Source organism: Mytilus californianus, unplaced genomic scaffold, assembly GCF_021869535.1.
Source record: "Mytilus californianus isolate M0D057914Y unplaced genomic scaffold, xbMytCali1.0.p SCAF_2, whole genome shotgun sequence".
Lineage (NCBI taxonomy): Eukaryota > Metazoa > Mollusca > Bivalvia > Mytilida > Mytilidae > Mytilus > Mytilus californianus.
This window is the reverse complement of record NW_026262668.1, coordinates 107,334,969-107,361,370: the sequence shown is the minus strand read 5'-3', so window position 1 is coordinate 107,361,370 and position 26,402 is coordinate 107,334,969. Positions and strand designations below refer to the sequence as shown.

Below are 26,402 nucleotides of genomic sequence, written 5' to 3'. Positions count from 1 at the left end.
AGATTTACTATATATTGTATCAATTTAGTAATATATCAGTGTAAATTGCTTTGGGAACGATTTTAAACGTAAATCAATGTTTCTTTGAATGAAAAAATTTCAAAGCGACATCATGTTCTTAAGGTGGTACCCAACACCTTGACTAACATTAATTTGGCTCGTTTAATTTTCATAAAATTTTGACAAAATGTTTACTTTGACCCTAAATTTTGACAAAAATATAAAAATTTCAAAAAATTTGAACCAACCACTTTATCAGAAAAATTTCTTTGGTTATATAGCAGTTTGACAAACACTAATCTTGATCATTGAGAAGCTTAATATTTCCTTAACAATACAACGTAATTAAAACTTTTAGCTGATTTTTACAGAGTTATCTCCCTGTAGTGTTAGGTACCACTTTAAAAGAAACACACAGTATTGAATTTTATGAAACTATATTGAAACGATAATGAAGTGGGACTGTTTATTTTTCGCACGGGGAAACTAATTCTAGAGGTGTTGCTATTTTATTTAACAACTCAATGGTTTAAGTTAAAGTCTAACTGTTAAAATTGATAACACAGATATTGTTTTTGTAAGATATGGTGCACCGGTTTATTCCTCCTATTCCTACATTGCTTTTAAAATCTGTCGTGTAATTTGTAAATAATCTATGTATTACATTTGCGTGCATTTGGGGATTGACATGTTTTACGTTTGCGCGCATTCATTTTACTGGTAACACAGGTAAAATGAAGATAATTCATAATAAATATGGCTATAGTTAATATGCATTTTGAACATATTCTATTTGTAATTGTAAATTATATATTTTTCATATTGAATTCTAAAAAAATATATAGTGATCATGAGAAATCCCGTAATAGCTTTAGACTTACAAATAATTGCGAATATTTCAGAGTAAAGAGAATTCTGTTTCATATTTTTACCGAATAGTGATCGCTTTTATAAATAATTTAAGTCAATTTGAAAAATGCTTCAAACACACACATGAAGTTTAGTTTATCATATATAAGTCGGTGGAAAAATCATTTGTGTACGATGGATTTACTTTCGTATCGACAGAACACTTAAGTCAGTGGATAATTCATTGCAATGCGCATCCATATAAAAATAAGGAGATGCATGTGGTATGATTGCCAATGAGACAAATATCCACCAAAGTTCAAATGAAGTTGATGTAAGCAAATATAGGCAACCGTACGGCATCCATGTATTTTTGTGCACGTTACGACATGTGAAATCAGTACTTTTATTCTTTAGATTTACTATGTTTTTACCTTTTTTAGTGCTTGCATGTGCACAATAAAACAGACTTATCCTGCTAAAAAATAATACTAGTAAATAAATAAGTATGATCTACCTGTATTTACCTGAGTTTACCTGTAAAAGAATGCGCGCAAATGTAATCAAAAGCTGCGCGCAAATGTAATGCACCGGGAATAGGAGAAATAGTTAGATAAACAAGGGTTTAAATCAGATTAGCTTGTAAAAACATGAAGCTTATTAACTTCAGGTAAATATCCATAAAACCGTTTAAGTTTTTATATGAATGTCCAATTTTAAAAAAGTTTTGTTTTTCTATATGTTTACAAAACTCTTGTGTTAAGTTTGCTTGAGTAATGAAAAGTTTTTGCCATTGAGTGAATCTATCAACAAAACATTGGTACAAAGTCACAAAAGATAAGAGTTTACTAACACAATGATGTATTCACGCAGTATTTAAACACCATATTATACTTCAAGCACTGAGTCTCCTATACAAAATATTATCCTATACATGAGAGAAAAAATATCAAAATCACTAAGAAATATAATATGTTTAGATATCAGAATTTATCATAAAATCCGTCCACATAAAGCAACAATTTTAGTTCTAAAAGGAGCATGTTACATGAAACATGAGCAAAATTAACAAAAAGTGGCATATTTTTCAAAACATCAGAATTTATCACAAAAATCAGTCTATTTAAAGTCATTGTGATCTTGGACTAATACATGACTTGGTCCTATCTATGGGTCCTAGGTGCGATGCATGCCATGATCTGGGTACTGTGGATCAGTTTACTGTGAGTGTTATGAAGTGTAGTTTTCAACCTTATACTTTTGTAGCATTGATAGTCTAGTCAATTTAGTGTACAACCTGCAACTAATTGCAACACAAAGTTTTTCTCTGAACATACTAAAACTATACAAAAATATATTTTGCGGAAAGTAGTGTAATTTATAAAAATGTTTTGTAGTAAAAATAAGGTTATATGAGTTGCTTCCCCTTATTTGCCAAAGTTGAAAAAAAATAAAATTATACAAAAAATGTTCTGTATTTTTTAAAACAGTTGAAATAATACAATACAATACATAATTATTTCAATTCAAAAGAATAATATTACAAATGAATCACTTTCCTGTCTCAAAATTTGTATATTTGAATAAAGATATAGACCGAGATTGTGTTCTGCTATTTTACAATCCAAGAATCTAATTCTCCAAAATAGTGTTGGTAAGTAACATATAAATGGAAAACTGTACTGAATTAGAGTAACCAACGTAGTCACATTCTTACTTGGTATTTGAAAAAAATCTGCTCCTGTGTCAAAGGCACAGACAGTTTATTTTTTGTTAGGGGAGGGGTTCCAGAAAAACATGTTTTGTCCTTTATAAAAAAAATGTTATTGCAAGATTCAAAGTCGTTAAGGTATTTTTTCTCCACAACTTTAGAAAGAAAACAATATTTTTTTTTTTCATTTACCTTCTGGAACAAACATGTTAAGATTTAGAATCCAACAATGTTTCATAAAAACATAAGAATGATGAGTGTTAAATTATTTTATGTTAAATATTTTTTCACAAATGAAAATTTCAGGCTCCTCGAAGCAAATAACTACTCATGTAATTTGCGACGATCTCAGTACTCACACACCATATCAATAAAGCTTTGACTGTAACACTGAATCCACTTTTCACTTTGGTTTCTAATCGAATGTGTACTTATTTATATTTTAATCGGTGCCAACATTATTTATTCATCAACTGTAATTACTAAGCTTTAAACTAGCTATGAGAACTCAGTGTCTTTTTGTTAATTGGTTATATACTCCGTTCTGATCTTTTTGAGTTGAGCCCTTTCCAACTGGGTTTTCAATTTGTTCTTACGTTGTTTGCTATTTAAATAAAATTGAGAATGGAAATGGGGAATACTGTATGTCAAAGAGACAACAACCCGACCAGATCAAGAGCAGATAACACCCGAAAGCCACCAATGGGTCTTCAACGCAACGAAAAAATCCCGCACCAGAAGGTGGTCCTCAGCCGGCCCCTAAATAAAAACTGTTCCTGATTATTGAAGGGTTGAGTGCTCGCAAACAGGGTTAACCCTGCACACTATGGATATGATTATCACAAGTCAGTGGCCCTTTATTACTTGGTTGTTATTGTTTGCTGTCTGTCATATTTGTTTTTCCGTTTATTGTTTTAACATTAATCAGGCCTTTGAGTTTCTAGTTTGACTTGTTTTATATTTTGACGATGAACTATAGTTGTTTACATCCACACCAACATCATTGATATCTCTTGTGGAAAGTTCTCATTGGCAATCATACAACATCTTCTTATGTTTATAAAGTGGGGAAATTTTATACTAAGTGATGGTTTCATTGGCAAGCGATCAAACTTACTACCAAGAGATCACTGATAGAGTTTAGCGGACCTTAAAAGCTAAATATTTATATTCTTTTGGCATGAGGTGTATTTTTTAAAATATTTTTATAGTTTCGTTCAAATGAGTTGAATACAGGTCAGCATTCCGGAAGCAGAAAACAGCGTCTTTAACATTGATATATCTGTAATAGAGTATATTTATGAATAAAGAGAGATTTGAGGTTTTTAAAGTCAACGAGAAAGCAACCCAAACGACTAACAAAAACCAACAGACATACTTTCAGATTAGACATGACTATCTAAACGCTATCTCTGGCCATCAAAGTCGCCCTCAGACACTACAAATTTTAATTCATACACAGATGATGCATGATCATTTTTTTACAGTTCTTAGGCTAAAGCTGATTACCTTTTATTAAATTAATTCAATGAGATATATTAAATAAATAACTTGGTAATGCTTTTCTTTATATACTAGTAAGTATATATATATCTTTGATCATAATATTTTCATATAGCAGACAACCCATGTTAGTTCTTTGTCTTTACCATTTGGTTGATGTTTTAGACCATCACATACATGCAGGTTTATAGGGTACACACATAAGGCGCTGTTGCTGTTAACACTTCCTCCAGCAAGTGATCCCATTAATTCATTCAACAGTGCTTATCTCATTTTCAACATCCAAAATTGGCCCACTTTAGTACAATTACTATTTAAATTCAAGCTCTTGAGGTAAACTTATAATCGTATTGACAAAGCTGCTTTTGAAATTGCCTTAAACAATATCAGATCTACATTTAATTTTCGATCTATGAGTTTGACTGTCCCTCTGGTATCTTTTGCCCCTCTTTTAATGCTAATTCAGTGAACTAGTATATGTTCCTAAATTTAAAAATCTTATATATCTGAAATTAAACGTGGATATTGATAGAGCTTGCTAAATAAAATTATCAAAACATTAAGAGAAATCTGCAATCACATCTTCTGTGTTTAACTGTGACTTTATGCAATTCAAATATTGTAAAAGTAGCTAATGAAAAAATACACAAAAAGGACTACAGTCAATAACGATGCAAGGACACTAGAAAAATGACTTTTCCAGCAATTAACATGACAAAGTCAAAGTCAGTAGCCAAACTGATTTACAGTTATTTTTGAACACAATCATTTTTTTGTTTATTATACCTACACGTATAATTACTATAAATACATAACCGAAACATAATATAAAATTTCAAACTTCCACAAAATGCACATATTTAAAACTGAGTTTTACTGTGTGTTTTTTATTCTATATTGTCTAGAGAAACTAGGGGAGGGTTGAGTTCTCACACAACATGTTTTACCCCTGCCACATTATTGCACCTATCCCAAGTCAGGAACCTCTAGCCTTTGTTTGTCTTGTGTGTGTTTTTTTTTGTGATAATTTTGGTTCATTTGTATGTACTGGAGTTTAGGGTGGTGTCCATTTTGCTGAACTAGTGTACAAAATAATTAAGGGGTCATACTTGCTATGTTAAAGACCCATTAGTGGCCTTGTTTTCTCTTTGACACATTCCCTGTTTCCATTCTCCATTTTTTCGTTTTTAAAAATCAAACTAGTCTAAGAAATAATCAAGATTTTAAAATTTTCATTTTATATGCCCTCACTTAGGGGCATTATGTTTTTCTGTCTGTGCGTCTGTTCGTTCGTCCGTCTGTCCTGCTTCAGATTAAAGTTTTTTGTTTAAGTTTTTGGTCAAGGTATTTTTTGATGAAGTTGAAGTCCAATCATATTGAAACTTAGTACAAATGTTCCCTATCATAAGATCTTTCGAATTTTAATGCCACATTAGAGTTTTGACCCAATTTCACAGTCCACTGAACATAGAAAATGATGGTGCGTGTGGGGCATCCGTGTACTATGGATATATTCTTGTTTTGTAGTTAGTGTGTAAAACAAAATATTTCACACAACAAATTGATTATTATTGATATCGATAGCAAGAGGAACACATATGCGATAAACATAAGATAATATAGTCTGTCTATAAAGATCCTATGTTAAAAGTTTTAACCATGAATAATCGAGTTTTTTATTTCCATTTTTCACAATTTTTCTCTACAAATCACATTTTACACAAGAATTACAATTTTTTAAATACTAATAACTATAGGACTTCTTAAGATAAACATCAGATATTATTCTCTATTTTCTGTTAAGATCCCAATTTGAAAGTTTTAACCATCAATAACCGAGATATTTTCATTTCCAGTTTTCCGGGTTTTCGGTCTTAAAACATATATTCAACCAAAATTACCCAAATATTAATATTGATAACTAAAGAACTTCACAAATAAAACATAAAATAGTATGTTCTTTTTTCTATATAGATCAAATTTCAAAAATATTAACAATTAACAACGGAGATTTTCAACGTTTCCAGCTTTCAGCGTTTTTTCACTAAAAATCACTCATTTCACCTCAAAATTACTTCAGTATGAATAATAATAACTAGAGGACTACATAATACTCTATTAAGATAAGGTTTCCTGTCTTCAACAAGCTTTAGTTCTAAAAATGTAACCATAAATAACAATTTTTCTTCTTTTCCAGTTTTCAGCATTTTTTCTCTAAAAACCACATATTTCACCCCAAAATAACCTTTTCCGCAATTTATATCAATGTATAGTTTTAGTATGTTGTTAGTACAAGTCTATATTATAATTTGCACTAAAAAAACCTTGTGTTGTAATTAGTTGCGGGTTGAGCGATTTTAGAGCTAAATTGAATAGGCTATGATCCCAACATCAATTAAGGCTGTCTTATTATAATTAAGATTACAGTTCAGATTTTAAACTATATGTGTAATATGTTAGTATAATTCAATTTGAATTTTTCATTTGTGTATTTAGACAAAATGGCTGGTTCAAAATATAATACACTATAAAAATATGGAGATGTGGTATGATTGCCAATCAACCAAAGTTCAAATTAAGTGGATGTAAGCAATTATAGGCAATCGTACGGCCTTCAACAATGAGAAAAATCCATACCGTATAGTTGGCTATAAAAGGCTCCGACATGAAAAAAACGAAACAATTCAATTGAGAAAACTAACGGCCTAATTCATTACAAAACAATGAACGAAAAACAAATACGACAGACATGAACCAACGACAACCACTGAACTACAGGCTCCTGACTTGGGACAGGCACATAAAGAATGTGGCGGACTTAAACATGTTTGTGAGCGCTTAACCCCGGGCCCCCCTAAACCTTGGACAGTGGTGTAACAGCACAACATAAGAACAAACTATAAAAATCAGTTGAAAAGGGCTCTTAACTCATCAGATCGATACAAAATTCTATCACTTATAGATTTTGCTAAAGACATTTTTAATTGAATTGTTTTTTTTTAATAACATTGTCAGTTGTTTTTGACTTATGAGTTGACCAACCCTATTGTAAACTTCTCTTTTAGGTAATTTTGTGAACGCAGTAAACAGTAACCTTTTACTTTTGGTAATGTATTATCATAAATTCCTATTATTCCAGTGCTGCATTCCTTTAGATATCGGACCATAATTTTGAAATATTGAGGTGCATCATTTATATCATAAGAAATCCCAATTTTGGCAATTTTTCGAGATGACCCTCTTATTATTGGCCTGTCGGTGGCAGTGTAAAGAGTATAAACACTTAACCTTATTTAAAATGACTTGTAAAGTCTGTCTTATTTTTTCAGATTTTGCTCTCAGTTTTTCTATCTTGCTTTGAAAAGAACAAACTGGGTGGAAAACCAGGTATTGTGATGTGAGTATCTTTCCTTTATTTCAATTGCATATGATATTTTTATCACCAAATTAATTTATTTTTGAGGCGATAATCAAATTCACTTGTAACAAATCTAAACTTGACTGTCAGGTAGATCAGTAGAGCAGCATCAGATACATTTTTTATGAATTGAAATGATTATATTTTGGATAATTACAATTATTACAATTTTATTGCATAAAAAGGATAGTAAATACCAAATATCCTATTCCCAAGTCGAAAAAAGACAGACATCGAAATGACTAAAAACCACAATGGCAAAGAGAACAAAGGTACATAGAAAAAAGATTGATCAACACGAACCGACCAAAATCCAGGGTTTGTAAGGAGTTTCTGCTCACTATTGGCATATGTCTCATTACTGATGGCAAAATTATATTCCGGTGACATGCCCAAATGAAAAAAGGACGAACAAAGAACAGTGAAATAAAACCCAAACATGCATCATGCTTGATCAACACGAACCTACCAAAAAAATAGAGATATAAACAGTTTATGTTGCACTTGCTGCACCTGTGTGTGAATTTCGATGATTTGTCGCAAAAGGTAATGTAATAAACGAAGGAACGAGGACGAGATGCTGAACATACCCATAGTTATCTGTGAGACAGATATATCATAAAAGTTATCCAAAATATAATAATATCCGTTAACTTTTCGAAGAAATGACTTCAATCTTAACATAACGAATCCTTGGTTTTAATTGCTGGCTTGAAAAAAAATTATCTAAGATAATAATTTTGTACGAGACTCGCGTTTCGTCTACCTAAAATTAACCAATGGTGCTCGAATCAAAACCTCACCAAAGATACCAGGCTTATAATTTGGTACACCAGACATGCGTTTCATCTACATAAGACTAATCAGTGGCGCCCAAATCAAAACAGTTGGAAGGCCAAATCAAACTCGAATTTGAAGAGCATCTAATACCGAAAATTCCAAACAGTGGATCCAAATATGGATAAGGCATTCCACGCAAGGGTGGTAGAAAAAACTTAGCATTTCGAGTTATCAACATTCTATAAAGAGTACAGAAAATGAACGTATCAATGATTTTTCATGTCATCACCAAAAAAACTAACTACTACTGGGCTGGTGACACCCTCGGGGACGAAGCGTCCACCAACACTGGCATCGGCCCATTGCTTGTTAAAACTCCTCAAAGACACAAGGCTTTTGAGTTGGTACGCCAAACGCGCGTTTGGTCTACATAAAACTCATTAGTGGCACTCGAATCAAAACAGTTTAAAGGCCAAATTATATTCGATGTTGAAAATCATCTTAAACAGAAAATTCCAAAAAGTTGTGCCAAATATGGATAAAGCATTTTATAATAAAAAAAGTTTGCATGAAAGGATATTTTATGTGAACATAAAAGTGGTGACTACTGGACTTGTAATCTCCCCCCCCTCCCCAAGGCCCCCGGTTACGAAACGTGACCTAGTAGAGGCATCGACCCAGATAAACAATACAGTTGAAAAGTCATTCTAAGTGAATAGCGTTAAAAGTCAAAATTCATAAAATATTTGTCAAAAACGGGTAAGGCAATCTATGCCTGAGAAGGAAAAACCTTACTATTTCGAATAATTCAACATTTTATAAACAATATATATATATTATGTCAACACAAAACTGCTAATCCTTTTCCAATGAAATCATTGGGAAACACAAGACCTGGAATATCGTATCCTATGGAGGATAAATATTCAATATGTAGGCGCTACTGACATATTGTCACATTAAAATGCAAAGTCCACAATGGGAAATCTGAAATTATATTGACTCTTCAAAAAAATCAAACGAATCAAAAGAAAGAATTTTAGCTAAATTAGTTAGTATATCACACATGAAACCCTCGTTTTTGGATGGTGTAAGAACTTTCTAGAGTTAAAATATATAATGTTTCAATGTTTTGAATTAGTTGTATTAAAGACTCTACAATTATGACAAATGCCGTAATATGATTTTCAGTTTGTACGAGAAATATTATATTTACAAAAAATATGCTGATCGATTGTAAAAAGTAAAATAACAAAAATACCGAACTCCAAGGTAAATTCAAATCGGAAAGTGCCTTAACAAATGGCAAAATCAAAAGCACAAACACATTAAACGAATGTAATTGTGTTTAAAGTATTTGATAAGCTGTGGTATTTCTAATTCTGTAAACTTTGATGTAAACGCAATATTAGGCTCATTAAGGTCAACATCATTAGAGCATATTCTAGTTGTGAAATGTACACATCGTAAGTGCGTCAAGAGGAACAACACCATCTAAAAACAGAATGTTTGTTATGGCAATGTTGAAATCTCTTTTGTCGTATATTTCAGTAAAACGCTCTTCTGGAATTACTTTCACTAGGCACGCTCAAAGCCGAATATTTGAAAGCCAAGGATGTAAAAGATGTAAGAATTAAAGAAATTTTTGTTTTACGCTCTAACTAGTGAACTATGTAAACACCGGACGTCAAAACAAAGACTCTATTAATTGCAGACCAAATTGTGGCAAAACATATGTGTGCAAAACAGAACAGTAATAATATATGAAAATTCCCGATGTCAATATATGAAGAAAGGAATGTTCAACTATCATTAGTACACCTGAATCAAAATGTACATGTAGAGTTTCTCTATAAATTATAATGGGGAGAGTTCTCTTTATTTATTATCATCATATAGGAGGACGGAGGTCTATAATTATTGTTGAAAAAGAAGGACGTTCGTTTGTTTTGTGAAGTTAGTTATTTGTTTTTAATAACATAGTCGTTGTCAATAATGTCTAATACATATTTTTTTTTTTTTATCTTTTTCAAACAATCAAATTGTTTTTCAAGTCTACCTTTTACAGATTGTACACTAGTTGATTGTTCATATCCCTACGCATCTAGTTGTAAAGTATATTAACTGTTCTTTAAACCACACATGCCATTGTCAACAAAATCAAAACAATACTTCTCATTAATTTCTTTATCTGGAGTTTGCTGGCTTGTTAAATTTTGGCCAGTTGACACATGGTCTGGCAACCAAAACAAATGTCGGTGGATTTTATTGGTCCAATGTCGATTTTGTCGTAGGCACCAAAATTATGTCAGAAACACTAGTATAAGTGACAGTCGGTACTGTGCGGGAAACTTTCAGCATTTTTTTTACCCATAACTGTTGCCGAATGTATGTTTGACCAGCCCTTGTTCTCGATTCTTTTTCATTTTGGAAGCACGGTTTCTGCTGCCTGGATTCTTCTCTCAACATCGGTATCTGATGTCAGATCGTCTTATATATACTCCTTGACTGTCCCATTTGTCTGTGGATTTGTCTGTAATCTTAATGCAATTATAGCGCTTTTTGAATTTTTTCTTTGAGATCATAGCAAATATCTTTGATTTTATGATATTCTCTGGACCCTTCAGCGCGTTTGATTCTTGATATCTCGTGGGTCGATGTCAGAATTAAATTCAAACTGAACTTTTGTCACGGCAAACTCAAATCTATAGGAATGTTCTGCTTTAATCTTCTTCAAACCTTTATCAGATTTGCTTGCTGCTTCTTCTTTCATCACGTTTTAAAATACCTGTTATGCGATCAAAATTTCCTTAAAAAGGCATAATATGGATTCAGCAATCTTTTCGGGTGTTTGTTGCTCTATACGAACCGCCTCGGGTGGTCTAATGGTATTTGAAAAAGTGTCATCACTTTAATAATTTTCCATGCTACGGTGCATAAACCGAACATAAGAATTAAAAAAAACCTCTAGTGCACTTGACTGAAATGACTCGAATGACCTAAATAACAAACTACCCAATCATGAAATTCTACCCCTATTTAATTAATATCAAACCAAACAGACCTGTGTATAAATAACATAAATACGTGGACATTAAAACACAACACACTTGTGTCGATACATGTACAACTATGATAAATCTAAAAGTAAAAACCCTACATTCCGTTCTCGTAGATGTACAATATTCTAAAAATTAAATGCCACATTAAAAAAAGATAAATTACTAGATTTTACTTAAAACAAGTATTGTTTTGACTCAAATCAAGTAAAAAAACAAGTAAAAATGTTTGTCAAAAAATGAGTAATTACTAGTAATTCCAAGTAATTGTAAGTAATTAGCTAGTAATTAAATGCAAGTAATTTTTCTATGTATCTTAAGTAATTCTTTTAATAATTAGTATAAGTATTTTTTTCATATATAATAAGTAATTCTTTTAATACACATTAAGTATTTCTTTTTATTATAGTAAGTAATTCTGTTAGTACACATTGAGTATTTCTTTTATTATAGTAAGTAATTCTTTTAATTCAAATTAAGTATTTCTTTTAATAATAGTAAGTAATTCTTTTAATACACATTAAGTATTTCTTTTTATTATAGTTAGTAATTCTTTTAATGCACATTAAATATTTTTTTAAATTATAGTAAGTAATTCTTTAAATACACGAAGTTGAATGATTTTATATTCAGGAACATTGCCAAACCTTTACAAAAGTCGATTTAAAGTTATATAAAATTACTAACAGTAATAAATCAATCATTTTTAAAAAAAAATATTTAAATTTCATAATATAATCATTTTGATAATGTCAAAATTATTTAAACAATTTCTCACACAATGGCAGAGAATTCGTCTTCATTGACACAATTAAAAAAAGCTTGATTTACTTATAACATTAAATTCTCAATGATTATATATTTAGCCTGTGTAAATAAATGAGGCATCGCTACGGTCTCCATCGGTCACCTTGGGAGGGGAATGGCATTCTTTGCCAACCACTACATAACTGTTGGTTTAACACTTGTCAAATTTTATTTTGTACACCGAAAAGCGGACGCAATATATTTTGGAACTGCATAAATGAAGATGGTACACACTTTGCCACAGGTTCACCTTCAATTTTAATTGATACAAACATCTGCAAATTTGATAGATATCAGTTAATATCGATAAAAGTCCAAATTAGACGCATGTCAAGTAGACGAAAAACAAAGGAATTCTGTTGTAGTAGTATGAACTTCAACACCGAGGTGCAAATTTGTAGAGTGTGCACTTTTTCTTTGGAGAGAATCCCTTTGATGAAAGGGGCATCTGGATAAGTACCATTTTAAGCTTCATTATTTAGGAAATAAAGGCAACAGTAGTATACCGCTGTTCAATGGTCATAATTCGATTAAGCAAAAACAAATCCGGGTAACAAACAAACGATTCCGTTTGTAAATGAAATATGTAATAGGTCGCATCTATTAACATAAAACATCCAAGTTTCTCAGCATGTGACGCTAATTCTAATACAAATATTTTGACATTTTTTCTTCTGATATATGTTATATATGTATTGTGAATTGTACCTTGCTAGGTAGTAGTTTATTGTTCTAGAAAAGTTTATTTTGTTAACTGATAGGTTTACTGAATGACTAAGTTTATTCTACAGAAAAAATTCTAACATGAAGAAGTTACGATCTGAGGAAAAACATGACCCATTCGAAAAAGAATCGAAGTGACAACCGATCTCTCCTTCTTCCAGTGTTAACGTGAAATCAAGAAATAAGATTACAATTACAGAAATGTTCAGTTGCTTGGTAAAATGTTGGCAGATATCCTTTAAAATTGTGTAGTCCTTTGTTTTTACACAATTATATCGTTAATTTACGGTATAAGATTAAGATTACACTGACAATTTTTTAAGCGGCAAAGCTCTATAATGTAAAGCAGTTTTGGCATCATACATTTAACATGTGAAATCCTTCCTCGTGTATTTATCATAATCAAGAATTGTATTTGTTGTGTTTTAGATTTGAACTACGATAGCGCAGGAAACATATCTCTTGATGTTCGAGTTCTGAAAATTTAATTTAAAATTTGATTTCCTAATTTTTAATTTTGCATTCTGAAACATGATTGGTCCTTCTCTTCTTTCTTCTTAATGTTATAAAGCTACATAAAAATGCAACAAAAACATTGATTTTCCTTTTACCAGATTTATACACAATTCTTCAAATATCTTGAAAGTACTATCTTCTGCAAGCTTTATCTCCGAACATCACTATTTTAAAAGATGTATCGTAATTGACTTCTTCTACTGGGATGTTTAACGACCTTGACTATCCATAAGGGTCTCGCAAGATCGGTTATTAATTTACTGATACTTTTCAATGATAGAAAAGTAATCAAAGGAGTTTTATGGCCGGCCGATCGGAAATGAAAAAAAAACCTTTTGATATTTAAAAAATAATTTAGGGAAAGACAGTTGACTTTGTCTGCAGAGACAATTTGTTATAAAAGACAACTTGTCTAATCACTAGTTCAGTTCTATAACAAACTCGGCATGTGAACCAAAATCGTACCACAACAGACTCTGACTATCATTATTTAAGAAATGGAGAAAACATAAAAGAAATACAAGTGACCGAGTAAAAATATTGCATTGCCACAATGTTTTGTTATTATGCAAAATAATTCAATAAAGGCATCGTAGGTAATGTAAATGAAAAGATATTGTTCAAATCCTACAAAAAAACTGTCATCAATTTATTTCCTTTTGTTATATATTTCAGACCGATAAACTTTTTGCAAGATGATAATCTAGCCATTGTTTATACAGCTGCTTTTGGATGTACTTCAAACCAACTGGTGACTCTGATATTTAATAGTGGAATGATTTTAGATTCGTTGAATATTCCGAAATTAGTTGCCCCTTGGGTAACAGGTAAGCTATGCATGTTTGTTACGTGTATATACTCGGAAAAAGAAATAGCAATTATGAAATGTTTATACAGCAATTTGGAAAATTATTATTTAACAAATGATTTATCATAAAGCCTGAAGAAAGTTGAAATCCGAAAAAAATTGGTTTTGTACATCATGTACTATTTTCTTCTGTTAACTTGTATTGATGGCAAACATGGAGACAAATTATAGGAAAGAAAAGCAAGACACAGTTAGAAATTAAAATATATCGACCAGTTATTATTTCATTTAAATACCACTTCAAGTCATAAATTGGTTTATTAAAATCTCAGTTCGTTATTCTATCTACATTTACATTGAGTTACATAGGAGAAATAGCCTGTTAATATGAATAATATTTTTAAATACTCTCGTTTTCGACTTATGACACTTGCAGTTTAAAGGTGAAATGAATGGACATACTAAAAAAAATGAAGAATAAATTTACATATTATTTATACTAGTATTCGATTTAACACCATTCAACTATTTAAAAAAAAACGGATATCTAGCAAATGCCTATTTGTTGATTTTTCTTCTTTTCTTCTTTCTCATATAATACTTATTCATGTATTTCGAAAACATGTCACATTGAATTATGTAAACCGTCAAGTAAAATAAATACTGCATTATTAATTGCAAAAAGACCCCCATTTTCCACATAAGGAAATGCCTGTACCTAGTCAGGAATATGACAGTTGTTTTCATTCGTTTGATGTGTTTGAGGTTTTAATTTTTCCATTTGATAATGGACTTTGCGTTTTGCAATTTTCCTTGGAGTTCGGTATTTTTTTTATTTTACTTTTTTTTTATGGAGAGAAAAAACAAGCAGTGTACATGGACTAAACTGACACTTGTTTTTTAATACCTTTTTTTATTCTGAATTATTTGGAAAAAACAATTGTTTTTTAGGAGGAAAGTGTGACAAAAAGTTTGTTTCTTTTGAAAATTAAAAAAAAAAAAATTGTATGTTATTAATTTTTATCTTTTTTTCAGTGAAAAAAAAATTCCAGGTAAAACAAAAACTAAAAATCCCATACCCCGTCCCAATTACACGCACACAAACTATAAATGGTCTCCCCCAAACAGTATTGCCGCTAAATACAATATTCTAGTCGAACATCCCACTTTGTGAATTAAACAAATATAGAAATGGATACATCATAAGAGCATCCGAGACCAACATTAATCGAAATTGTAGAGACATGTGCCATGCTTCTAAGTAGATGGAAACCCTATTTTGATTCAAATTTAGCTACTTAAGCATATTTGTTTTCACTATCTCATATTTTCGAGAGCTAGATGCTCGTCACTCAAATGATGAAAACAAAATAAAATGAAAAATTGAGGTCTTTGGACTCAGTTAAAGAATAATTAATTTAATGATCAAATACTTCTTAAACAAAATAGGAAAGTAGACCATTGGAGAAAGTATTAAACAGACATACAGGAAATTTTTTTTTTAAGAAAACAACAATTATCTATTCCAACATTTCCATGTCATAGATAAAGTAAAAAAAATAGGAAGTCATGTGGAGTTCCCAGAATAATTGTGTAAATATTGTATTATGATGGATTATGTTACAACAACTTTGACTAATTTGCCATGGTAAATCTAGGTAAAAGATGAGGAAATTAAAAGGAAGAAGTATTATATTGAAATATGTATTTCAATAATCTTAAAGCATACTTAAAACAATAAATGTTAGATGAAAATATTTAAACATATATGAATCAAATAACATCTAATGAAGTTGAAAACTTCGTCTATGTGCAGGAAATGCCAAATACTATCGGGAAAGGATGAGGTACATAAGGATAAGGTAAAAAACCTTAAAATACCTTATCATAAATTGAGACAAACGAAGTTACTAGACGTGTAAATTTAATCCCATGCAGACAATCTGTATCACTTTGATGGACAACACCAATTAAAATTGGACTCCATATAGATTGTTGTCTGGTTCCACTTGTTAAAAAAAAATATATGGAAATACGTATTCGATTGGAAATATAAAACCCCAACGAAACTGCTACCTAGTAACTTTGGATGAAAAAGATATGTGCACTCGTTTTACATTCGATGAAATACCCGACGCTACGAACAGTACACTGGGCAATATTTATCTAAACGAATAGGAAATTGAGGTTCCACCAAAAGGCAGTGCAAAGCGCCTATGGCAGCTTATTTAGGGATCAATGAATTTACTTTTAACAATTAATTGTACCATGAAAATTTTAGCATACTTATGGGAAAACCAGGACCTGCAGAGTTAGCAGACCTCATTATGCCTATTTTACAACATAGAAACAAAATGAGACTACTTTTCCAGATTTAGGGATGACGACTGGATTATATATTCCGGGTCTGTAAAAGTAATGCACGAGCTGTTCACCTTGCCCACACGCTTGAAGTTTACCTACGAAATTTCACGTAATGAAACAACATTTTTTAAGCTTGAAACTGTCATAAACAAATGAGCATTGCTCTTATACAAATACATATTAGATATTAATACACATATCAAATCAACTTAAATCTTTCAAAATTTGAACAGACATAAGCGAACTTCTTATCTAAATAAATGTATGAATGTTGCGGATATTCGAATATCACATTTTGAAAATAATTCAGAAATAGATAAAAGAGTACATAATACGCCTATTTCCAGATTAAGAAATAAACTTCAAGAACTTTCAAAGCGGTTTGTGTTTGTACCAGCCAATAAAGCAGCCAACAATGTGGTGGTGGTATGCCGTAAATACTACACGGACGTTCTTAAGAATGAAATTTTAAATTCATCTAAATTCAAGTCCGTGCGCTCCACAGAGAGTCATATAGTAAACAAACATATCATAACCACATCACAGCTTAAGTGTTCTTCTGAACATTTGAAAGTCCCTACTATGTATTGGTTACCTAAACTACACAAAAAAACCAGTAAAATATCGTTTCATCTCGGCCTCTAGTAAGTGTTCTACAACTAATCTTTCAGTGCTTTTAACTACTATCAAAGAACTTATCATAAACTTTTGTAATAAAATATATGAAAATAGTGGAATTAACTATTTTTGGAGTGTAAAAAATTCTTTGGATGTTTTAGATAAATTGCGTTCTTTTGATGGTCCTTTTGATTCTGTTGACAGTTTTGACTTTTCAACTCTTTACACTACACTTCCACACAATCTTATCAAACCAAAGTTTTCCTATTTAATTAAATGGTCGTTTGGTAAATCTGAATGCAAATATATTTGCTGCAACTCATTTAATGCCTACTTCCCTAATGAGAAAGGTAAATATACTAGATATACTTACTGGAGGTGTGATGAGATAATTGAAGCTGTTAGTATTCTCCTTGATAATATTCATGTAAATTTCGGCAACAAAGTTTAACGACAGGTTGTAGGTATTCCTATGGGCACTAATTGCGCCCCTTTAATAGCAGACTTGTTTTTGTACTGTTATGATTCACAGTTTATGACCAAACTCAGTAAAGACCCGTCTAAATTGCATTTAATTGATAAATTCAACAACACTTACCGTTATCTTGACGATATTTTTTTGTTAAATAATCAAGAATTTTCAAAATATACTGCCGAAATTTACCCAAAGGAACTTACTTTAAATAAATCAAATGTAAACGGTAATAACTGTCCTTTCCTAGATTTAGATATTTCAGTTTTACACGGGAAACTCTACACTAAAATTTACGACAAAAGGAACGATTTTTCGTTCCCTATTGTTAATTTTCCTTTTTTGGATGGTGATGTTCCTTTGGCACCATCTTACGGTGTTTATATTTAACAACTCGTTCGCTATGCCCGTGTCTGTTGTGACGTTTTAGATTTTAATGAACGTAATCTATGTATTACTGGTAAATTATTAAGTCAGGGATTTCGTTACCACAAATTACTTAAATCCTTTACTAAATTCTTCCATAGATATAAAGATTTGATTTTGAAGTTTGGCTGTACCTGTAGAAAACTTATTTCAAACGGGATAGCACATCCTCATTTTTACGGAGATGTTGTTTACCGTGCCCGGAAATTTAGAAACGATCCTTGTAAACTTATCGATCCTTTAAATAAACTGATTCTAAAAGGTATCCAATTCAACACTGTAATTATATCTTTGAATATTGTTTTTATTGGTATTAATATTGATTTTGTTATCAGTAAATTAATAGCAAAGTAAATATTATTGTTATATACATATGCACTTTCATGGATATACAATCTGTCGATACCTGTATCTTGGCATTGCACAAGGTCATGTTTTTCTCTGACTGTTAATGACGTCTATACACTAAATCCATTGGATGTCGGATGTGAACTGATTGATAATTTAGTCTTAGATGCATGATTTGTTTTATTAGTTGTTATTGGCTTTGAACTGGCTGTCAGTAACTGTGAGTACTCTCAGATCTGTACTTAGTGTCTTTTTGTTGTTGGGATGTACAAGTACCCTGCCACGTCCACTCTGTGTTTTTGTTAGATGTATTTCTATTTGTATCCATCTGATGAGTTAAGCCTTTTTCAACTGATTTTTATAGTTCGTTCTTATGTTGTACTGTTACACCACTGTCCCAAGTTAGGAGAGGGTTGGGGTCCCGCTAACATGTTTAACCCGGCACATTCTGTATGTATGTGCCTGTCCCAAGTCAGGAGCCTGTAATTCAGGAGTTGTCGTTTGTTGCTGTGTTACATATTTGTTTTTCGTTCATTGTTTTGTACATTAATTAAGCTGTTAGTTTTCTCGTTTGAATTGTTTTACATTTGACATTTCGGAGCCTTTTATATCTGACTATGCGGTATGGGCTTTGCTCATTGTTGAAGGCCGTACGGTGACCTATAGTTGTTAATTTATGTGTCATTTGGTCTCTTGTGAAGAGTTGTCTCATTGGCAATCATACCACATCTTCTTTTTTATAGCTGACACCGCAGATGTGTTTTAAAGGATTCATTAACAGGAAACTATTGAGATACATCAGAAACACTTGCAGCCAAATTGAACTAAAATATCAGATTTAAAAATAGGTCTCCTAAGGGGATATATAGCATCTGAAGTAAATTAAATTTTGTTTAAACTTAAAGCTCAGAAAGGAAATATTTGCAAAGACATCTCGCAAGAAAACGGGAACAGTCACTAGTAATGTTAACAAAGTTCAGCCCGTCTATACAGAAGCTAAAAAATACAGTAATGACACACTGCAAACTTATTTCGCAAAACTTTGAATGTGTGAATCAAAAGTCCAATATAGCTAGTGAAAGTCATACATACAAATTAGAACTGTTATCTAAGCATTAACAAGTATATAACTTTGGCTTTTTACAACGCAACATGGTACTTAGCTCTCAAATGATCAACAATTCACATTGATGCAGCAAATTGGCAGCTATGGTCCGCTATATTTCTAAGAAGATTGTGTTCTTCTGGGAGATAACATAAACCCACGCCATTTACGACACCTCATATCAACCGTAGGTCGGAAAAATTTGAAGGGAAAGTGACAAAAATGTACTGTCGTTGAAAATAAATAGACGTAAACAAAATCTTGAGTAAACTATTACTACTAAAAAACGGATTTTTCAAATTTGTCAAGGAAGCTAGAGGCTCGTAATCTAAGATAATGAAATAAGATATGGAGTGCCTTCCTTTTCTTCATACTCAATTCGAAAATGAAATGATTTTTCATTAAAAACAGACATGCAGGCAAATATTTTTCAAACTGATACACTGCTATTTATATACAATCTTTATGATTTTTTTAAACGACTACTTGCATTTTATACATGTCGGTATCGTTGTCAACTCTAATTTAGAAAGTTATCGAAAATGTCTTATAGTATGGATCCATTAATCTGGATTTATCAAAGAAACGTTTAAAGCATCGATGCTTATATTAATACAATTCAATGTTTTTTCTAAAGTGAAATTTATATGGGGCAAAATTTAAAAAGAATTATGAATGTCACTATAATAGAAAAATATGTTAAAAATCAGACATTAATTCGAAATTTATGAAGGCATTTTACTGAATCATGAAATTTGTAGTAACATACAATCTAAATATAGACATCATCCTAATTATTTTCCTTCAAATACTATGTTTTTTGTAAAATTTAATAGTTCATTCAAACCATTACTGAGAAAAACGGTGTTTGCAATCAACTTTTTGTAGATTTTGTCAAAATGTTAATCTTATTTTATCAAAAATACGGGGTATCAATGAGGATCATCATTCAATACCAATATTGAATACACACTTTTAAAAAGAAAACACAACAGTTTGTTATGTAAGAATCGAAATAATATATCTGTATAATAATATATCTGCATAATAATATATCTGTATAATAATATATCTATATAATACATTATGTCTCAAACAAGCTTATGCCATATCTCATTTTATATAAGAGAGGCTTCGGTGACCGAGTGGTCTAAGAAAATTGAAAAAAAGGAGTCAATTTTATAAATCATTGAATTGAAGATACATTTAGTTGATCAATTAACTGCTGTTTTAATTGCTCCAATTATTTCGATTAGTAAATTCTAATTATGCATAATTTTCATTAATTTGTGTACTTCTGTGGGTTTTCCTGTTGTTTTTAGCGTAATTTCAACTTAAAAGATTATGCAGGCATAATTAAATATCTTAAAAGAAATTTGGTAAAATATTCTGCTCAATTCCTCTTCTTCTCTCTCGCACCTGAAGTTATCGTATTAACGAGAAACCATGTACTCAAGGTTCTACGGAATAAAATGACTAGTCGTGCACAACGTAGTTCGTTTATTCAATGGGGTCTTTAAAGTGGTACTTTTAAAGTCCAGAGAAGGGTGGGGTTTGTCATTGAATATCCTATTGAAAGTGCTTAGTCTATGACAAGCGAGACGATTTTAATTTTGAAATTATAAATTTCCCCCACCTTAGCAGCAATATACCAACTTCACCTGCATATGGGATATACATTTCCCAACTCATTCGGTATTCAAGAGCTTGCAGCTGCTACTCAGACTTTATAAAACGTCACCAGTGTTTGAGCAGAAAGGTGATGAGCGAAGGTTATGTCAAAGAAAGGTCTCGTCCTGTTTCTAAAAAAGATCATTGGAAGATATCAAGACCTTGTTGATAAATATTCCGTAGCAACTTCACAAATAATACATGAGGGTCTTGAAGTATAGATTCTAGGTACTGACGTTGTTTATCATCTAAATTACGTGTTAAAGCCCCCTTTTTTGTCCTTGTATATTTTTAACCTTTACTGTTTTATTATATACCTATGACGTGGATCGGACCCGCCATTGTTTTATTGTGCTATGGTCAATTTTGAGTTCTTGTCTTTCATTTTAGCTTATGTACTTTGTCTATATGCCATTTTGTGTTTCTTTGTTGAAACTGTTATTTATTTTTATAGTGATTAAGATTATATTACAATATTGACTGCTGTACCCCGATTTTTGACGTTTTTACCTATTATGTCTGTTTGTTTTGCTCACACATTGTTGTCAATATAATGCAATTCTATGTGACTGTCATACAAGTGAGAGGTTTAGCTAGCTATAAAACCAGGTTTAATCCACCATTTTCTACATAAGGAAATGCCTGTACCAAGACAGGAATATCACAGTTGTTTTCCATTCGTTAGATGTGTATTTGATTTTGCCATTTTTTAAAGGACTTTCCGTTTTGAAATTCCCTTGGAGTTCATTATTTTTGTTATTTGACTTTTTAGTAATAATGCAATCTTAAATATTTAATATTGATTGATTAATAACACCAAATGTATGTACTTAATCATACATTTTACATTTGTCAAAAATGTTCTTTTTCAACATTATTCATCTGGGCCCGTATGCATAAAGCTACTTAAGTTAAGATTTTCCTTAGTAAGCACTTAAGTTAAGGAAACCCCGCCCTTTTTACGTAAGTGGTATGCATAAAATATCTTAAACTAAGTATTTTCTTTGTCAAATCTTAGTTGTTTTAAGTCACGCCCACAAAACTTAAGTGGTATGCATAAAACCCCTTATACTAAGAAAACGCCTAAGATTATACTTATGTTTAAAATACCTTAAATTTTCAAAAATAGTTAAAAATCAGTCGAAAGTATGGGTTTTTTGCAGAATATTAATAGATTAGCTACCGTTTAATAATTAATAGTTTTCGTTTGTTTATTTCTTAATATAACGATCAATGTAATTTTCTTAAAATCAAGTATAATCAACACACCAAGAGATAACAGAAGGTAGTTTTATATATTCATTCTACACATATTTCTCAATCTCGTTGTTGTGTATACCGAAAAGTATTCACTTTTTACACGCATGGAATTCGTGCTTTTATTTTTCTTTTGTTTACTCTATATGTGCATATTTACACTTTGAACGTTAAATTATTAAAATACACCGCGTGGTATCATTTGTAACTATCAGTAAAAAAAAAGTATGAAGGAAGGAAGAGATGAGGATCTTCAGGCATGCAAAATCCGGTTTTCTGCGTGTGTGTGTGGGGGGGGGGGGGGGGGGGAGGGGCGGGGGTCATCGGTTGAATATTTTCAATTATTTTGTTTTATTCTAAAGATGTAAGGCAAATTGTTTCACTTACTGGGACAAAATCGGAAAGTTTTAAGACCTACCCCATGGAAGTCAAAGTGTATATAACGTATTTATGATACCTAAACCGTATTAAATTAGTTTTCATATTTCCTTATTATATTAAGTGATATATTGCTGTAAACGAAAATATTGTTAGTACGCTAAGATGTTGATAATACCTTACCATAAACATATGAATCTAATAATGTGTGTTTTAGTAAAGCTTGCAGGATTTTTGAAAAATGGCCCCGTTTTTATATGGATTCGTGGAAAATTGATTCTACCCCTTTTTTATTGTTGTAAAAGGGAAGTGATAAAATAGTTTATTTCAATTCGAAGTAGATTTTTTAAAACCTCAAAAGAAATTATAAGCAGGGGGTCTGGAAGGGGGCGGCAGCTCACCAGAAGCTGAACGAATATAATAAAATTCTTCTTGAAAAAAAATGTTTTATAAAATTATTTGTAAGCACATGCTTACATTACTACACTGGTGCTACGCCATTGAAACCTTTATCATGTTTTGTTACAGTTAAAAATATATTGTTGTCTCCAGAAAATTAACAGGCACCTCCATCCACCAACACCCATGAAAGATGAATTGAATATTACTAGTAAGTAGGGGGAAGTTTTGGATTTCAAATATGTTTTTCTTCCCATGCCCATCCATCGACACGTCAACCTTTTCTCTTATGCGCCAATTTATCAAATGTTTTGTTACGTATTATTGAATTGTTTTACATACCAACATAAATTTAACCCCATCTACTAATTAAGTATGTATTGATCAAACAATGTAAATAATCATAACAAACTTTTACATGGATGAGTACATGCGATGAGCTGATACACATCATATGGTAATTAAAGAAAGGTTCCGATTTAAGTATTCCTTAGTTAAGTGAAGACTTAAGTAAGTTTATGCATACGACTTAAGAATTATACTTAACTAAGGAAATTCTTAGTGACATCTAAGTTTAAGGAACACTTAAGTTAAGATGTTTTCTGCATACCGGCCCTGCAGATTTTACACAGACCTCCGGATATTTGGAACCCCTGTCACCGTGTTTAATGAGGCCTTAAAATAGATCTAACGGCATTGTTTGGGTTCAACGAAGTGCTAATATCATGATGTTTCTTTTTTCAAGCAGTATGCTTGTGTAGTCCCCTCTGAGACAGGTAGGGACATCCCCCATGTTCTTTTATTTCAATTCATTTTAGTTCTGTTCAGAAGGCGCAAATTAAATATTGTGTTATTCACTAAAGCATCCTACCTCATTATCACTTGTTTATCATTATAGTTTTCTTTTTCAGTTTTTATTTTGCTGATCATGGCACTGTTTGTTTCTCTGAAATTTTATCCTGTATTTGCTGTTATAAGATGCAGAAGAATTATCATTGAACCATTGATTGGCCTGTTCTACACCACATTCATGTAAGTCTTTTTTATACTTCATTTCATTTTTAATATGATGTGTTATAAGAGAGAATATTCTGAGACCAAGATAATTGAGCAAATGTTCTATTCTTGTAGACAGTAGTTTGTCCTTTAAATGCATCTCAATGGCAATTAGGGTTACTGTTCAAACTTACAAAGCTACTTACAATTTTTTTTGAATGTTAAAACACTCATTCACTGTTCAGTCAATGTCTTATGTTTTGCTTAAATCTGCGTTGTTTGGTTTATGATGGGTATGTGTCTCATTGGCAATCATACTACATCTTCGTATTCTTATATTTGTTTCGACATTTTTCTTTTGAAAACCTCTTTATTTCAAAAACTATGAAGAGAGATACTTAGGAATCACAAATAAAAAATAAAATGAGCGGAAGTCAACATGATAAAAATAAGGGAACTAAATGCAAGAGATTAAACAAATGTATAAACAAAATAGCACAGTGCTACTCGAAATCTTCAACTATGAACTAAATAGTACAAACATTTTATCCTAATGAATGTCGACTCACAATGCATTTCTATCATTCTATTATGTTATTGAAAGAACATAAGACGATGATCAGAATTTAGATGAATGTCATCGAGAGGTGCTGATATGTGTCATTTAATGTTTGGCACTGGACATTTTCTAAACAATCAATCAATCGAGAAATACATCATCTCAATAGAACAATATATCAAAAATATAGATACTGCTTCATATTTGGAATTTTACAGTTCAATAAACATTAAAGGATACTGTAATACTGATTTCGTATGTGCCACACGATAAATCCGTAACAGATGATGCACTATGACTAACAGGCAGTTAACATATCTGCTTGGCTTTAATATCATTTTGAACTTTACATAACAGAAGACACCTTATCTTAGTAGAATTTTCAATTCGTAGAAAATGTTATAATTTCGTTAACCATGCAGACAAAGCCAATACCTAAAGTGTCACATCATATGCATTCTGGAGCCAAATATAAGGCCTTGCGTAGACCCCTGAAGCCCAATCTTTATTTATCTTCTAAAAAACGGTCATCTTCGGGTCTTTGGTTCATGCTTAGGTTGTGGAACAAGCGATGTCTGGCTTTCAGACAAATGCTGCAAGTATTCCACTATAATGATTTGTACAATATTTTGCAATGTAACTAGAAAATCCACGTATAACGTGCATCTCTGACATTTTAAATTTGGTAATTCGTATATTGGTGAGTCATAACAGGCATTTCATTAACATTCTAATAGCCATTGCAGCTACTATGAGAGCAAGACTACCCCTCAGTCGTTATTTGGGATCTCCTTTTGTTTGTAATAAAAAGTCAAATTATCAAAGTTTCAGCTCGGTCAGTTTTCAACATTGAAACTTTGTTTTTGTAGAAGTAGTAAATATACTGAAAGGAATAATGTACATTTCTTAGTTCTACTCCGTTTCTGTATGGTGTTTTAGATGTTCTCTATTTTTTAAATTGTCTGTTGTATAAGAATTTTCGTGAAAGTACACAATCACTGCCATAGAAACTATATGGTCAGCGGTATATTCCCTGCCTAAAATGTGATCATCACATCACATAAGGGAAACATATTTTGGCTACGGGTGTCAGCTCTTTACTAGTTTATACTCAATGATCTAGAGCATCTTATTTCATTTTTGGTAAACAAAATTGAAGATATTCTTTGTTCTAACTAGTTTTCAGTGTTGATCTGATATCTGTTTATTATTAGTTTGTCTATACATCTTTTTTATATGGAAATATTGAGATTAAGGGTAAAGGATCACTCTGAATTTTAATTGTTAATATAACTTTCATAGAATTGTCTCGATTTTATTTCTTAAAGACAACTTTGATATAGAAATTATGCATATAAATTGTTATGAGCAGGAAATAAAAGCAATTTCAAACATTACAATTGCATTTTATTGAAACAACATCAAGCTTATTATATTTTTTGTAGATTTTCAATCTTAATTTACCAGCTGACCAATTCTTTGGAAGTAAGTATACCTCTTAATAGAGATTTCCCGATTTGGTACAGATCAGGTACGGTGGTACATGTACGACTCTAAGCCGTACATGTGTTTTGGGGTTATCATTTAATACTTTGGATTATCAAATTCATCAGAATAATATAAGAAAAAAGGAGG

General features: G+C 31.4%; 1 protein-coding gene across 3 annotated transcripts in view; it reads left to right on the top strand.

Moving 5' to 3' along the window:
- The window catches only part of LOC127730680 (stimulated by retinoic acid gene 6 protein-like), an 88,386-nt gene that overhangs the window by 15,311 nt on the left and 46,673 nt on the right, over positions 1-26,402 (top strand). For all 3 annotated transcript variants that reach the window (XR_007995216.1, XM_052239194.1, XM_052239195.1), the window contains exons 4-7: positions 7,393-7,460; positions 14,042-14,193; positions 24,124-24,244; positions 26,213-26,252. Coding sequence is in view for 2 of the 3 variants with exons in the window: in XM_052239194.1 (XP_052095154.1) it covers positions 7,393-7,460; positions 14,042-14,193; positions 24,124-24,244; positions 26,213-26,252 (381 nt within the window). In the remaining variant the exon portion in view is untranslated. The remainder of the gene's footprint in view (positions 1-7,392; positions 7,461-14,041; positions 14,194-24,123; positions 24,245-26,212; positions 26,253-26,402) is intronic.